The sequence below is a fragment of the Exophiala spinifera genome (genome assembly GCF_000836115.1).
Source record: "Exophiala spinifera strain CBS 89968 unplaced genomic scaffold supercont1.3, whole genome shotgun sequence".
Classification (NCBI taxonomy): domain Eukaryota; kingdom Fungi; phylum Ascomycota; class Eurotiomycetes; order Chaetothyriales; family Herpotrichiellaceae; genus Exophiala; species Exophiala spinifera.
Window position 1 is genome coordinate 997,090 of NW_015622515.1, and position 16,232 is coordinate 1,013,321.

Sequence of the window (16,232 nt, forward strand, 5' to 3'; positions counted from 1 at the left end):
TAGCGAAAGTTGGCCCAGTCCCTGACCAGGCTGACACTCGAAGCGGTTTAGGACTCGCTTCGGGGCGTGCTCGGTGGCGGGGGGGCTAAAGATATCTGCAAATGGGGGCGGAGTAGAGGCGCAGGTCTGATACCGGCCAATCTGGTCTCGTCAGGGCAACCGTCGCTACTATTGGCTTATAGAGCGAGACGGCTTCGGAGGTGTTGGCAGGATGGACAAGCGAGAACGCGGACTTTTGACTGAGGCTCTCACAGATTGACAATGGTCAGTAAGGCCTGCCCCTGAGCCGAAGTGAAGCCTTCTAAGTTCTCACGTTGAGGCGAAGCGACGCCGTGCGGCTCTCGTCGAGGCAGCTGTTGCAAAGGACGCGAGGGGGTGTCTCTGGCGACAAAATCGCCGTCCAAGGGGACCTGACCGTCTCTCTTGTACTCGTACACGGCTCGACCACAAAGCTGGCCAGTGTATGCGGACGAATGTCAGGTCCCCAATGGCGTTTCGTGTCGTTCCCACTCTTCTAATGACCAAAACCCGGGCATGATCTTTCGCACCAAGCGAGCCATTGATTCGCAGCGATTCAGCCAACATTGCTGAGTGCTCGGAGAGGCGCATCCGGCTCCTCGTTCATTTGCGGTTATGAATTGGTCTTCACGCATCCAAATCGCTGGTCAAGGTCGATCCAAAACTCGGCAGACCCGACGCCGCCTAGCGACCTCTCGGGCGGCATTGACGACCCCGAAAGAGAGATTCGTGTACTCCGTAATCTGCGACCGCCTTCGGCTGTAATTTGAGATCTACAGTTTTCCGTAATCGTCGAGTCAGAAATTGGTAAGGTGCTGTATTAGCAGTCGATGGTTGAGAGCCACACCTTGAATCTGGAACTTGCCGTTCCCGTTTGGTCCCTGGCTCTGACGTTCCGGATCTCGACTTTGATCACCTGGGAAAAAGGGGCATACGGCATACAAATGCGCCTACAAAATGTAAACAAGCCACGACTCCATTGAGGAAGATTTTGGATACGGCGTCCCTCTGTATTCGCGCTCTGCTGTTACCGCGCATCTAGCCAGACTCTTCCGGTCCGAAGGGACATAGATGCTAAAAACGACACCTATCCGTACTTCTCTGGAAGTGAGTCAGGCCTTGCGACCCTACAGAATACCATTCATGCTTCAACAACCAAGTACCTTGGTCTTCCCCCTTGCACGCAGCATGCTAAGCACTCACAAAAGTGATTGGGATTTGGCTCCCCGTACGCCCCTGAAACCGCTCTCATCTCCACAGGTGTACGTACAGTAAGCCTCAGTCGTAAATTGTAAGGCGGGCCGACCTATTATTTCGATGTGGACTTTGGCCTGAACGTACAAGATGGAGCTGAGCCATCTCCAGCTCCTCGCCAAAAACTCGTCTCGAACCTGACATGTTCAATGCACATTTTCTCCAGGAATTCAGGACTCCACCGACAAGGGTGGCGACAAAAAGTGCGCAGCATGCGCTGACACATATGATCTCCCAGTGTAGCCTTGAATGATGAGATACTGGCAACAGACCACAAGAATATCGTCGCAGGGGTTCGCAGTTTTTGAAGGTCCCGATATATGTTGAAATTGTGTGAAAATAGACTTTCGCCCGGTATCTGTCGTCTGCACGGACCAGACGGTGTTCCCGGCTAGTGATAAGAGACGACTTCCGCCCGCACCAGCAGCGAGTTCCAGATGCTTGGGAAGCGGCTTCTCAATACGGGCCGAGCATTTCTCGGCCTTGACTGGACGGTTGGCTGTTGATTCAGCCAAAGCCTCCAGTATAAGTTGCGTGTAACGGAGCCATGTGCTCCTTCCTGAACATGGTGAACATTGTTCAAGGCTTCTTCCTCCGCTTGGCCATGAGCTTTTTGTAGTGAGCCTTCTTGCCACTTGTCTTGGAGTCCTGTATCTCTGCGTACTTCCGTTTGAAGCGTCCCGTCTCTTGTTCCACCGCCATGGCCTCGTTCACGAAGTTATTGGAACGGTCTTTCTTGTTAATTCTTGCGCTGAAAAATTCTGTTGGACCCTCGATGACGGTCCCGGTCTGGGAAAACGTTGGTATCTTTCCTCTCCGGTTGTTCTTCTTATAATGTCTGTGGGGATCCAGGACTGATCGCATCTCGATGAGCTGGAGGTCGCGCTTGAGCTGGGGAGTCAGGTCCGTCTTTGGGAGGTCAAACCAGTCCGGACCAGCAGACACTTGGTCATTCTAATGCAGTCAGTACAAGAGCCGCACAAATACACAAAGAAGGCACAGTCATTGTCTTTTTTCAAGTCAGAGTAACTATGAATATGAATGCTCTCATGGATGCAGGGCAGGCCAGAATGGACTGCTGATCTGCGTCAAGAACAGAATGGGAATAATTTTCCTCATACAAACATGTTGGGACAGTTACAATATGCTGATAGGCACTTACAATTCTTTTCGACTTTCCAGGGAGTTCAAGTTTTTTCATCCTGTCGGCTAATTGTCTCTGGTCCTTGGCCACCGCAAGTTGGGGATTTGCCTGCGCAACACCACTGTGATCTTTGATGTAAGTTGTCTGACTCAAGTTATGCTGGAGCTTGGGGAGCCTAAGACAATTTTAGTTGTGCGTGCGCTGATTCGAGGGTCCAGACCATACATTTTTCTAACTGTGGCTTTCTCCAGCTCACCGTTGTGCAGACTGATCTCTTCATTGTTCGAGGCGGAAAGCCCTGGCGTAGTCTTCGCTCGGAGACGTTCCTCGGCCTCTGACAAGAGTCGATCTATCTCGACGTCATTCAGTAAGTTCGCCATCGTATGTGACGATTATCACGCCTTCACATGACGACCGATTCTTGCAAAGTACGTTGACCTATTTTATATCGCGAAGACTTGAAGAAATAATTTCTATGCGTGAAGGGCCTAGTGCATTCATAAACAGAAAGTTAGCCGAATACGACGACCTTCCAGCCTCGCCAACCCAGCCTCGTCCCTTGGTACAGCCTTACCACCAATCTAGATTCTCCTGGCTTGGGTAGGGCATCACATAACTAAGGCATTAGAATTGTTCCCACGAGTCAAGTTTTGGGAATTTGTAACTTCAGCGCAATATAGGAAGCCATGCTTTAAAACAATGGTTTACTATTTACGTGCAGATATGTGAATACTGGGCTCAGGATGCCTTCGCGGGCGATTGTAGCTACGGAGTACAAGACACCGATTCCTCAAATAAGCTCGCAGCAAAACTCCCACCAGGCGGACCGCAGCCCGGCGGGAACAGCTGGGCGGCTTGAGATGTAGAGAGTTGTCGGGCGATTGAAAAAAGAAACAACCTGGACCGTCACTATTGTATTACGGGACCCCCCAACTCCCCTGTCGAAGTAGCCAGACTGGTGTACTCTTGGAGGGACAGAGAGATAAGGGTCGGATGATTAATTCCAACAACAGAAAAACTTCAGCGTTGCCTATTTTGGAATGTGAAAGCCTCATACGAGACAAATGTGGCAGTGTAAGATCTATTATCGGTGCACCAAGTGGCCTTGAACAGGTCTCAATTTTTATTGGTGTGCCTGACATGCCAGCACACATTTGCTGCCCGACCTGTGAGGCGAGTTCTGCGATGCTCTGCATGTCGCTTCCAGTGACCAACTCTCAGACGGTACCGAGGACAGTATGCAGCTTTCTGCAAGCGATAGGGCTGACCTACCTGGGTGCCAGGAGGTGCTGTGATGATCAGGATATTCAGGTACAGTCAAAATGCGCAGTCAAAAGGGGTGACAAAACACTGCATTATGAGAGCCTCTTGGGCTTTGTCTGTAGATTTGATCGAGATTGCGATGTTGTCTCGCGTAGGTCATGCAACCTGGGTACGGAACGTCTGGCAAACGAGTCTCCCACGAGCATGGGCTATATATACGGTCGCTTTGAAGTGAGGCGGAGACCGGAGCGTCCTTATAGGCTCATGACGGGTCGCGTTCCTAATGGTGGTTGTTGCCGTCAACTCCCATTGGCCATGAAGCTTGATGTTTGTTTTGAGATGAAAACAGTCCCATCGAGATGGACTCGTAGAACAGGGTGGCTACGAGAAAAGTACCTGGACACAGAGAGTCATATTTCGTCGAGCTGGAGAGGCGGCTGTGCTCGGACCTGGAAGTGCTCGAAGTTGAAAAAGCCAGCGTCCTCCTTCCCCGCCTTCACCTTTTCTACTACTACCTAGATCGCGGGCGCAGGCTTTGCTTCAACCTAGTTATTCATCTCCGTCATCATACGATCCTCACCGACATTTCCTGCAATATTCTGTTTGACACTCGCGATTGTGCTTCGTGCTCGCAGGCAACTGTGCTCGCAGAAAACCTTTTTGATCGAATCCGTGCGCTTCTCTTTAGCACTTGCGCAATCCGAGACGCGATCGCGAAACCAGCCCACGACCTCTTTGAGGACTGCTCTCTTACGATCTTACACTTGGACCGCGCTGTCGGCCTTGCGTGACTCTGTTTCTACGCCACCCGGTCCCCTGCGACATCGGTATTCCTGTCGCTGTTGCGACTCTACCTCCTTCCTTCGGTCCGCACCAACTACCTCAGTATGGAGCAGAATCAGAAGAACGCGGGCCCTCCCATATACGATATCAGTCAAGGTGGTCACTATGGAGCAAGCGCTGCTGTGAGTTTCGGCCTTTGTGCTTCCCCGTGCGCCTTCGAGACCCTTAAATCGAGGATGCCGCGCAGTTGGACAATTCTGCGAAAGCGTATACGTTCCTTTCGAGAAATTGAACCATCGAACGGTCGCGCATAGCATCAGAACAGCCGGCTGACATGGTTTGACAGTTATCGGCGCAAGGCTACGTTCCTCATACTGAATTGTACTCAGGACTCTGGTCAAATGTACGTACCTAGCTGCCTTCTCGCTCAAAAGCTCCCTTCTAACTGTTTCCCCGCAGATCAATCAAGGTCTCACTGGCCCATCACGCGAGATCCTCGCAACTTACTGGCAGCAAACCATCAATCATCTAGAGACGGACACTCACGACTTCAAGATCCACCAGCTACCGCTGGCACGCATCAAGAAAGTCATGAAGGCGGATCCCGAAGTAAAGATGATTTCTGCGGAAGCACCTATCTTGTTTGCAAAGGGTTGCGACATCTTCATCACAGAACTGACTATGCGAGCATGGATTCATGCGGAGGACAATAAGAGAAGGACACTCCAACGGAGCGATATTGCGGCAGCACTCGCCAAGAGTGATATGTTTGACTTTCTGATCGATATTGTCCCACGCGAAGACAGTGCCGGTCATGGAAGTGGCTCAAAACGACCCACCACCAGCGGTCAAGGTGCTGCCCAAGTCCCACAGCAACAGCCTCAACAGCAAATGGCTCCTCCAGACTATGGCATACCTCAACATCCGTCGATGGGGCCTCCAGACCAGCAATACGGACGAGCACAAATGTATCCTGGCCACATGGGTGGTGACGGACAACAGGACCCGAACCAAGGTTATGGCCAGCCTCCTCAAATGTTTGGCGGAAACGATATGTACAATCCTTACACGCAGGGTCAATTTGGTGGAGGAGCCCAACAGGTAGGCTGATATCCATTATGATTTCTCCCATCCTGTATGGAAAGTTCCTGCCGGGGTGCACTCCAGGATTTCCTCACGTCCTCGTTTAGTTGAAGCACATCGCTGACTAAATCCATCATTACAGATGTATTCGAATATTCCAGGACAGAGGCCTCAAAGTCAAGGCTATGGCGCGCCGAGGCCAGGAACAGCAGGGCGAAATGAGCCAGTGAACGAGCCAGGATATGGGCCCGGCTAGGAAGTGGTGCCTATCGATTCAGGACTGTTACCGATGTTGATAAGAAATCTGGAGCCACGTACGCCAAAAGGGGCGATGATGAAGCAGAAGGGTATCAATGGATTCCCAAGACATGAAAGACTTAGAGGATCCAGCGACCGTGTGGGAGAAATCCGGTGAGCTTTGGATTGCCAGCAACCTCATTCGCCGCAGCAGGGTTTTGTTTTTGATGATTCGCACATTGCAACATGCACTTGACTTTGGTCTCAGATTCCACAAATATTTGGTTTCATTTTCCATGCTCTTACGTACAATACCCAGGGAATAGCATCCAGTCATGTCAGCCGAACCAGTCTGCACAAACATCAAGCGTACAGTGGAAGACAGGGAACACACACCTTTGACCCTCGCCATGGACCGCTCTGCAATCCATCAAGCAGGCAACGGTATGAAGCACATCGCATTCTTTGGTAGGACAACTTCACAAGCTTTTTTCATTTTGGAGCTACAGAGTATATAGGGGCGGAATGCCAGTTTTCCTTTCACCGCCTCCGCCCAGCGCACTTTACATGTATGTGCCTTTTCATTCACCGCCCACCTCAGGTAAGGTGCTAGGTACTTGCGCTGCCGCACTTCACAGCAAGCCGTCCTTCAAGCTTGTGAAATTTACGCAGTGAATGTGGTATTGTACCGTATGGACGTATTGTGCAGTGAAGATGGTGTTTTACCGTATGGATGTATTACGTAGTGAATATGGTATTTTATCGTATCAATATATTACTCACCTAGGTAGTGAATATAGATGATTTTCTACCGTATCGATGTACTACGCACGCCGTACAGGTGAAAGGCGCCCGTTACCTGTATGTTGCCTATACGTCACCGGATACATTGATACATTTAGCGCTCGAGGAACACCTTGGAATGCGAGGGGACGTGAAGCCAATCATGGTCTGGTTGATTTCATTGTTCATAGGTATCCCAGGTATCTAATTCCCAATTTTACCTGCCCAGACCTTGTGGTTGTATTTATGGTTTTGTACATGGCGCTGTACACCAGTGGTACTGGGCGCAAATCCTCGCAAGGTACAAGATCCTTTCCTCTTTCCAACCATTGCCTGCCGTTTAAGATCCAAAGACCTATCTGCCAGAGTTCATGAACCTATTTTGCAAGGCGGCAAATGTAGCATTGCCCCTCATACTGACCTGATGTCCAGACGCCGGGCTCTGCGGGCCAGGCGTACCGCTGCTACTCCCCCGGTTGTGACCATTACCTGCGGTTGGGCTTTGCACGGGGACGCGTACGACCTTTTCCAACAGCTGCGGGCCCTTGAGCGGGTCGACGTTGCGGTACTTCTTGTTCCGTAGGGAGATGTCGTAGAATTCGTCGGGCTGGTCGGTGGACATGAGGGCGACGGTCTGGATGAGCTCGTCGAGACATTCGAGCAGGATGGAGTTGTTCGGGAGGGTCTCGACGTAGCTGCGGAAGTGGTCAATGTCCATGGACAGTTGGGCGATGGCGGTCGTGGTGATGCGTTCGACCGAGGGGGAGAGGGGGAGGGAAAGAATCGCGGACGCCGTGTACGAGATGGCGTTGAACAGCATGAGGTCCTTGAGCGACGACGGCAGCGACAGGAGCACCGAGTTGATGATGTTGGCGAGATAGCGCGTCAGCGTGAGGATGTAGTTGGACGGTTCGGCGGGTGCGTCGCGTGAAAGCCAGTCGTACTCGGCCGTTTCGATGAGGTCTGACACCTTGCTGTTGACTAGTTCGAAGATGCGGTTTTCGGCCGTCTTTTGGTGCTGAAAGAACTGCGACGTCGCGCGCAGCGTGATGGCAGGGCCTGCCTGTGCTGAGGTGCGCGCTGACGCGAGGAGCGTCTCGAGCTCGTGGCATGCTGTCGTGAAGTGGGAGAGGTTGATCAAGATCTGCACGATTTGACCGAGGTATTGGGAGGAGAGCTTGGAGACGAGGCTCGCGCACACCTTGGTGCAGAGGAGATCATCCAGCGAGGTGAGAAGTTTGGCGTCGATGCGTGTGGTGAGAGGCGACGGTGCCTCGTCTTGCGAGCTGAAGAAGTAGAACTGGTTCAGGAAGTTGCGGATGTCGATGCAGCAGAGCGGGTACATCTGAGAGAATGGGAAGACGGTCGGGAATGTCATTTCGTGCACCGGTCGGTCGGGCGTGTACCATGAGACATTAACGACTTTTTCAAATTCTTCCGCGTTCTGGATCGGCATCGGCATGTAGTCGTCCGTACTGACAATCTCGATGAAGTCCTCGGAGAATCGTTGCTTCAGAAGCTCCGCGTACTTGTCGAACAGGATGAGGACGAAGTTGGAAACGGATGAGGTGTTAAAGTTGAAGGTGTTCATGGTCTGGATGAAGAGAGATATAAGATTTTTGATTTTCAGCAGGTGTTCGGCGTTGTCGACTGCGCCGAGAGCTTTGGACATGAGCGAGATGCCCTTTCGGCAGAGAGAATCCCAAAGCTCTTCAACGTCCGTAGTGGACCGCAGATCTGGCACCTTTTTCATAGTGGCGCGTTCCATGATAGCAAAGCCTGCGATATCCTCGAGTAATGTGTGTAGGTCTCCCAGCTCTTCGTCGACCAGTGAGATTGTGTTTTGGAGGAGAAGGTCGCGCTGTGCCCGGCGGCTGTTTGTGTAGTCTGACTTGAATTTGTCCATTTGGCCGAGAGAGCGGTAGATGTGTAATGCCTCGAAAAGAGGAGTGAAATCGACTTCAAGGTCTTCGCTTTTGAGGAGGTCAAACTCCTCGTGTTCATCAGCTACCAGCTCGATTGCAGAGTTGAGCTTGAAATTCCCCAGGTACGCATTCCTTTCAGACCGCTCCTTGAGACGTTGCTGGCGCAGGTCGGTGTGATAGAAGGATAGTTCGCCAAGGTATTGCGACATTTCCCGAACCCGAAAGAGCCAGGTATTGAGGTCGGCCATGACGGCTTCGGCGATGGATTTTTGAATGGCTGGAACAGACTTTTGGATCAGTTCGCTCAGTTTGTATTGTGTCACACTTTGTAGATGGACACTCTGAAGCTCATCGAGAGCTCGTAGAGCTGCGTAGTGTTTCTTCTGGTCGCGGAGCTCTTGCACTTGGTTGGCGAGGCGAAGGACTTCTAAGCAATCTTGCAAAGCATGACTGGCGTCGTCTATGTTTTGCCTCACCCCACGACATTCTACAAGCGCTTTCTTCTGGTCAACTAGCTTTTCTGTACTGGCTTGGATCGACTGGTTCAGTTCGAGGATCTCATGCGTCAAGGTCACGGTCCCTTCACGAATCCGAAGAAGCTGTTGCACGGAACTCGTAAACTCTTGGTGATTGGCATTGCATTGTCGCTCAATCTCTGTTTCCCTTTCAGCAGCCAAGTCAGATAGCTGGCTGAGCAGATGTGAAGTCTTGTTCCCATAGCTGTAATCTTTAATATAAGGGATCAGTTGATCCAGCGTATCTGTTTCCGAGGAAGAAGTAACAATCTTCAGTCCCGGTCAGCTCGGAAATTGCAAAGCGCAGGATCGGAGAATCAATACTCACTTGCTGAAGCACACTGCTTGTGTCATTCCCATATCGTGCTATTGAAGGCATACTGTATTTTGTAGCCGGGCCTGTTATTCGTATCGCAAGGGCGTCGAGATAGTCAAATCTAGGCTTCGGGCTAAAACACGGTGCGTCGTGGCCTAGAAAAACCCCGAATCGAGATCAGATATCGATATACAAGCAAAGTCACGATTGGCAACCGTCAGTCACTTTCTTTGGGGTGGAAATGTCTCTTTCATTGGGTGTGAACGGATGAATATGAGGCTATGGACAGGGCAACAGCCTTCTCCTGATCTCACACGGGAGATTCACGTACACCGAAAACACGCTAACGATTTTCGGTTAGCGGCATGCCAAGCGAAAGAAGCTTGTCGATCCTTGAACGTCAACGACATCAATTGTTGACATTCTGGGGGATGATATGATATTGCCAACGACCCTCTCCTCTCCAGCAGGGGCTGGAGACATGTGCGTCCAAACTCTCGTGTATGTATATAAAACAGTGACCGCTGTCAAGTCTTCATGAGCTTGCAGGAACGCGGTGTTTTGTCGCCAACGCGAGGGACATTGGGGACTGCAGAGCCTTTGTGCCCCTAAGAAGAGATGGATACAAAAAGTTTCGACCTGAGCAAGAAAGAATGAAGGTATACCTCTACAGTTGATGTCTTACTTCATGTTGGTGGACAAAAAGCTAAGTCCAGAGAAATGGTTGGGCCTACAACGCCTACAGGACTGTACGGGCCTTTCCAGATGAGTTCTCACACCTCCTCACAGTCCAACCCTCTGTGTGCTCACTACAGCTCCCTCACCGTCTCATTTTTTCTCCCCTAAAAGCAGCATGAAGAAGGAGAACCTGCCGGAATCTTGGATGGAAGTTAATTGAGCGGCTGGTCTCTCTTGGGCTCCGCGGCGCCATTGAATGATGAGTTCTGGTGAGAGAGTATGTGAGCTTGACGAGGGCCGCGGGGTGCTTGGATGAAAAATACGGACAGTCGTCACGGCGTGAAATACGGCGTCGAATACGGCATATAATACGCATTTTCTATGGGGTTTGGCTCGTCGCAGTGTCGTCATATTCAAAAGACGGGGCTTCCTGATCCAGACTCCTGAGCGTCTTCGTCTGCTTCTCCCTCTCACTTCCTGACGACGACATCATCCAGGCAGGACCCACGAGGAAATTCTCTGCTCTTCCGTCAATTGAAGTGGTAGTTCCCGTTTAGGCGGGCGGTGGAAGCAGCAAGGTGAGGGCTGTTCCTTCCTTCTATTTAAACCCCCTCTCCCCCTCTCCTCTCTTCATTTCCTCCCACCAATATCCATATTTTCTCTTCCAGCCTCCTGTTCCTTGGCCTCTCTTTATTCATCATTCTTACTCTCGACAAGCTCTACGCTCCTTTCGAACATCTTGCTCAAACAGCATCATCATTCGACTCTGGTAAGTCGAATGCATCCAATCTTGGTGTGGGCGGTGGCCGATCTCTCTCTCTCATCCTCCATGCGTTGTGTGGCATTCGTGTACTAACGGCTACTTTCCAGTGCAGTCGTCATGACGAGAACTCCCTTTCGTGGGTCTGCTCCGGCGTCAAGCCCTCATTCGGAGCATGACACCACCTTTCACGGAACACCCTCGACCAACCTGACCTCCTTCACCCCTGCAACTGGAAACATTGGCTACAGAAAGCCTTATGTCGAAGAAGCAGCCCAGCGCCATGCCAACAACTGGGAGGAAGTCCGTGAGCCTGCAAAGACTGATGCCATCAGACGTACCACCCCTACGAAGACTGCCAGGTATGCATTACTGCTGCTTCATACTTTGAGCGTCCAGCAACTGACCATATGCAGTGATGATGTCTTCCTGACTGCACCTGCCATGAGCTCTGGCCCACAACTCTCTCCCACTGCTCGAGTCTTCCAACCCATGTACACCTTTTCGGCAATGCCAACTGTTGCTCGTCGGTCTCCCCCCCTCGCTCGAGTCAACCGTCCCCATGTCTTTGGCCCACCACCAAGTGCTCGTCATGGCCATGGAGCTCACCAAACTCTCACTCCCCTTGGAACTATTGCTGGCGTGAGAACCCTTCTGCAGGACAGTGTCCCAGACACGAAGGTCCGTGGTGAAAAAGAAGCCTCCGCGTGGGAAGACCGCCGACCAGTGTCGCAAATCAAGTGCATCAATGGCCGCTTTGACACCGACATTGAAGCATACCTCGACCGTCTTGGTGTCTGGAATGTTGAGCACATGAACTTCATGTCGAATGCTTCCGGCAAATACATCAACGATGTGCACTTCTCTGAGGGGGTCTTCAGCACCGATGAAAAAGCCCCTCGTGCGTTCGTAGTCATGGGTATTCCTGCTGAGTTCCGCTCTCTCCGCGTTGCAGAAGCTTTCAAGGTTTGTCTTCTGCATTCATCCCGCCTGTGCTATTAAGACTGACTGCCTTCAGATTGAATCATTCCCCTCCTTGAAAACCATCAATGCCTCGCAAGTCGTTGCTGGTGGTCTCTTCACCGTTGCATTCTCCGATGTTCGAGATGCAAGAAAGGCATGGGACGTCGCTACCAAACTCGTTCCACACACTCGTGTCTTTTCTCTATTCCCAAGAGGTGTCGCTGCGGATCAAGGCTACAACCCAAGTCACATCAGTGATTTTGAAGGCCAAATCATCTTGTCGGTCTACTACAATGGAAATCCCAACTTCAAGCAACTCGAGGCTGCTCCAATTGTCGCTGAGATCAAGCGTCTCCTTGCTCAATGTGGCGAAGTCAAGGCCATGCACACCTTGCCATCGACCCAACTTCACTGCCGCGATTTCCGTGTTGAGTTCTACGACTCTGCCGCTGTCCCCGTTGCCAAGGACGTCATCAGTGGTACCATCCTCGAGGTTCGTTGCCTTGTCCTCTCGCTCTCTGCATCCATGACTGACAAAACTTTAGGGCGGTGTCGTTCTTCACGCCGAAGCATACTCTCCAGACATTGTCTTCCAGTCAGATGACGTCGATGCACCATTTGAGCAGCTCTCAATCACTGGCCGATCCACTGTTCCAGTTGACGAAGATTACGATCGTCTTGCTTACGCCATCACTCGTGATGTCCTTCGCAATGGTCGCCGCCTGAACAACACAAATCACAATGCAGTTGACATTGCTCGAATTCAATCTGGCATGGACGTCCGTACTACGGTGGGTTCCCCTCCTTCGGCTTGTCTGAACGTTCAATGACCATCTCCAGATCATGTTGCGCAACATTCCAAATCGTGTTGATCAAGGAATGCTGAAAGAGATCATCGATCATACCAGCTTTGGTCGCTATGACTTCATGTACCTTCGCATTGGTAACTGCAACCTCAAAGCCTGTCGTCTTCTTGACTCACTTGTTCCAGACTTTGCCAACAACTGCAATGTCGGCTATGCCTTCATCAACTTTGTCGATGTGAGTTTCTTCTCTTTTCTTGGCTTCAATTCGAACTCTACTGACAGCCACCAGGCTCCTTCGATCATTCCAGTATGCCCTTCTCATCTATTTCCTGCTGCTCTTGTTCACTCACTTTTCGCAGTTCGTCCTTGCTCGTGCTGGAAAACGTTGGAATTGCTTCAGCTCTGACAAAGTTGCTGAGGTGTCGTATGCCAGTGAGTGCGCATCTCGACCTTATCTAAACAGTTCACTGATGATTACTTGCAGCAATCCAAGGCAAAGACTGCTTGGTCCAGAAGTTCCGCAACTCATCTGTCATGCTCGAGCACCCAGCATTCCGCCCAAAGGTATACTGTGTCCGTCCTCCAACAGACACATGAGACTGACGATGCCTGTAGCTGTACATTGCTGGCAATGTTCCCGATGCTGGCCAAGAAGAGAAGTTTCCTTCGCCCGACAACCACTCCAAGATGCGCCGATCAGTCGAAAATGCTGAACATGTCGGTCTGTATCTCCCCAGATCCATGGGCCCTCGGAACATCAATCCCCGTGCTGTCCATCCTCGCCGCCGTCGTGTGAGACATGCTCGACGATTCAATGCGCATGGCGTCTATCTCCCTCCAGCACGTGCAGGAAACGTCATTATTTACACACCTCCACCCTCCCCAAAGTCACAGCCTCGTCGTGTCAAGTTTGTTGATACCAAGAGTCCCTCTGACCCATTCTCTGGAACACGCCCTTTCCCGTGAGCACATCTCGATTCCCTCTCACTTGCCAAACCAGGATGCTGACTCCATCTCTCTCACAGGACTTTTCGCTCCTAAGCAAGGCCAAGCATACCGTGAAGAGCAACGACGTCGTCGCTCTCAGTTCGATCGCGGTACACCAGGAGCTGAAAATGAATTGGACATGAATCGTCTTCGCCTTGACGATGTACATGCAGGTCCTCCTCGCATCAGACGTTACATTCCACATTACTAGCTCGACATGTTGGTGACGCTGGACGTCTTCGGAGATTCAGGTCACTCGGGTTGGTCGACATTGTTGGGAGGTTTTCAGTGTTGAAGTCTGGAAATTCCTGTCGTGCCCGCGGGCTTGGATGGTTTCTTGCCACCCTCTTGGGTTGGTCGATTGCTCTTGGACCTTTTATCCTGGGCACACCATCATTCAGTGTTTTGCTTGAGAGCATTTCTTTTCCTTCGCCTCATTCCCCATGTCAACGATACCCCTTGGTGTTATGTCACCACTGCCCTAATACTCCAAGTTTTCATTTCTCTTCGAATGTCTTTCGAGCTCTGCACGTCATGTTCTCACAGAAAAGAAGAGATGGCATATGAGACATGCTCTTATGGAAAGTCATTTTCCTGTCTGATCACCACAGGGTGATCAACTAGTTAACCAAAAAATTGACATTGTCACTGACAATACTACTGAGTCAAACACGCCGTCTTATCCACCTGATTTGCAGTGGATGAATTCTTTTCTTTGCTAACATACATTTGTTCGCCACTTGAAATATTCTGTTCCAGGGCCACTCCGAATATTCACGTGCAGTGACAGGCCGATATGGTGTATGGAACCGAACCGGCATACCATCATCATTTCTGCTGACCGCAAGATTCTATTCATCAACAAAAGCTACTTCAAATGCAAGTGCTCTGTCTATCATATACAGACTGCTGATCACTAGGAGCGGATTACCATCAAGCGTACAGTGCATGATGCCTAGTGTCAAGCCTCTCCAGCATGCAGTCACAACCTTCATTGGCAACACGTCGCTCTTCTCTGGATATTAAAATCCAACCCACAGGAAGTCCAGTCTCTCAGTCAACAGAGAGCGCTGCGGCGAGTGCAACGTGAAGGAGGGGTAGGTAGTGGGAGTCTTCCTAACGATTTCTTCTTCATCGCAACACTGTCTCATCGCGGTACTGCTTCAAAAAGGGAACGGGTTTCGAGCCAGCGGTGCCTCGTGCTTCTGTGGTGGGTTTACCTTCTGCACGAAGTCTCCTCGCTTCAGCGGCAACGGGTTGTACAATGTACCTTGAAACGATGGCGATGTGTCTCGTCCTGAACAGTCGGAACGCTTCAAGCACTGCGTGGAAGGCCGTGACCAGCGTCTGATCTCGGTCGGTAGTTGTTGTTGTTGTCGGTGTTGGTGAGCGAGCATCGATGATGTCGCGGAGCGACGGCAGCTTTTCCACGGCGCCAAGGAACTCACGGTGCTGTCGGGGCATGTAGGCGCGCATGCTGACGAGGAATTTTGACTCGTGCTGGACGCCGAACATGTGGTCAAGGAACTGGAAGAACGCGCTTTGGCCGGCACTAGCGCCGACGCATTTGGCGACGACTCGAGACCCGTCACTACACTGGAACGTGACGCCGGCAGGGAGGCCTTTGTCCTCGGCGGCTGCGCTGCCGGCGAGCATGGGTCGGATGTCTTGGTGGAAGACGGACGGATCGCAGTTGTCAAAGAGGACGGAGAGGATCTCGTGCATCTTGGTTAATGTCCTTGTGCATTCTTCCAGGACCGGGAGGAGGTGGAGAAAGACGCCAGGCTGTTGCTGTTTCTGCTGGACTTGGTGCTGGTGTACTAGGTCGAGCGCGTTCAAGAGGAGAGGGATGAGGCGGCCGGATTCGGCTTCGACCATGGACGGAACGAGGTTGAAGGAGTCCTCGTCCCGAGTGCCGGTGAATGTGGTGTAGCATTTGATCGTGCTGAAGTCTGCGAGGTCTGGACACGAGGAGGCTGCGGTGCCGCTGGTGTGGTGGTTCTCGTCGTGGTGTCTGCCATTGGGTTCCCAATTCCACAGTGATGAGCCGGCGTAGCTCAGCACCGGCTGCATGCCGAGATGGTCGCAGGCTTTGAGGAACGGGTCCGCGACGCTGGCTGGGACGGTGGACGATGGTATGCTTCTGTCTTGCCAGATGTATGCTTGGCTGAGGTAGCCTAGCAGGATGTAAGCCCGTTGCCAGTGTGCGAGCGTGGCCAGGTGCTTGGTGTCGAGGATGTCGAGAGCATCGATCGCCGAGCGGGCCGTCTGCTTCTGCAGAAGTTCCGGCATCTTCGAACACAAGTCGCGCCATGGCGCGTAGTATGCTGGCAATTCTACAGACTGGCTGGGCACGAAGCCTGTGCGAAGGTCGATGCCGTAGTCTTCAGGGTTGGGAATCGGTGGACGAGTCTGCATTGCGATCGACGATTTGTTAGGATGCTCTGAGAGAGAGAGACACGCGCACACACACAGAGAGAGAGAGAGAGGTGCATGGGAATGTAGAGGCAGGAAATGAATTGTACACAAAGGATAACATCAATAACTCTACAGAAGAACAAGTCGTCTCCGCGAGGTCATATTGGTCATGGCTGCGTCGCATGTAACGAGCACTGGGCTTGGAGGTCGGATGACATTCGGTGTCGACGCCCTTTACGTGACAAGATCTTCCCGTTTGGGACGAATCGAGTGCCGAGGATTTGGTATCCAACGATCGT

General features: G+C 51.6%; 5 protein-coding genes across 5 annotated transcripts; 2 read left to right on the forward strand and 3 right to left on the reverse strand.

Annotated features, from left to right (window-relative positions):
* Window positions 1-1,851: 1,851 nt before the first annotated feature.
* PV08_04110 (uncharacterized protein) lies at window positions 1,852-2,796 on the reverse strand (the record flags this gene model as incomplete). Its single annotated transcript, XM_016378459.1, has 3 exons — window positions 1,852-2,226; window positions 2,435-2,591; window positions 2,642-2,796. The coding sequence occupies 3 exons, from the start codon at window positions 2,794-2,796 to the stop codon at window positions 1,852-1,854; spliced, it is 687 nt and encodes a 228-aa protein (XP_016237136.1).
* Window positions 2,797-4,566: 1,770 nt separating this feature from the next.
* Window positions 4,567-5,801, forward strand: PV08_04111 (uncharacterized protein; the record flags this gene model as incomplete). The annotated part of the gene is made up of 4 exons (XM_016378460.1): window positions 4,567-4,644; window positions 4,809-4,865; window positions 4,922-5,563; window positions 5,688-5,801. 4 exons carry the CDS (start codon window positions 4,567-4,569, stop codon window positions 5,799-5,801), a joined length of 891 nt encoding a protein of 296 aa, XP_016237137.1.
* Window positions 5,802-6,920: 1,119 nt separating this feature from the next.
* PV08_04112 (uncharacterized protein) lies at window positions 6,921-9,384 on the reverse strand (the record flags this gene model as incomplete). Its single annotated transcript, XM_016378461.1, has 2 exons — window positions 6,921-9,275; window positions 9,334-9,384. 2 exons carry the CDS (start codon window positions 9,382-9,384, stop codon window positions 6,921-6,923), a joined length of 2,406 nt encoding a protein of 801 aa, XP_016237138.1.
* Window positions 9,385-10,879: 1,495 nt separating this feature from the next.
* Window positions 10,880-13,494, forward strand: PV08_04113 (uncharacterized protein; the record flags this gene model as incomplete). Its single annotated transcript, XM_016378462.1, has 9 exons — window positions 10,880-11,121; window positions 11,176-11,725; window positions 11,778-12,215; window positions 12,268-12,513; window positions 12,563-12,665; window positions 12,714-12,763; window positions 12,888-12,960; window positions 13,013-13,092; window positions 13,144-13,494. 9 exons carry the CDS (start codon window positions 10,880-10,882, stop codon window positions 13,492-13,494), a joined length of 2,133 nt encoding a protein of 710 aa, XP_016237139.1.
* A 1,152-nt stretch (window positions 13,495-14,646) lies between these two features.
* PV08_04114 (uncharacterized protein) lies at window positions 14,647-15,933 on the reverse strand (the record flags this gene model as incomplete). Its single annotated transcript, XM_016378463.1, has 1 exon — window positions 14,647-15,933. The coding sequence occupies one exon, from the start codon at window positions 15,931-15,933 to the stop codon at window positions 14,647-14,649; it is 1,287 nt and encodes a 428-aa protein (XP_016237140.1).
* Window positions 15,934-16,232: the final 299 nt, after the last annotated feature.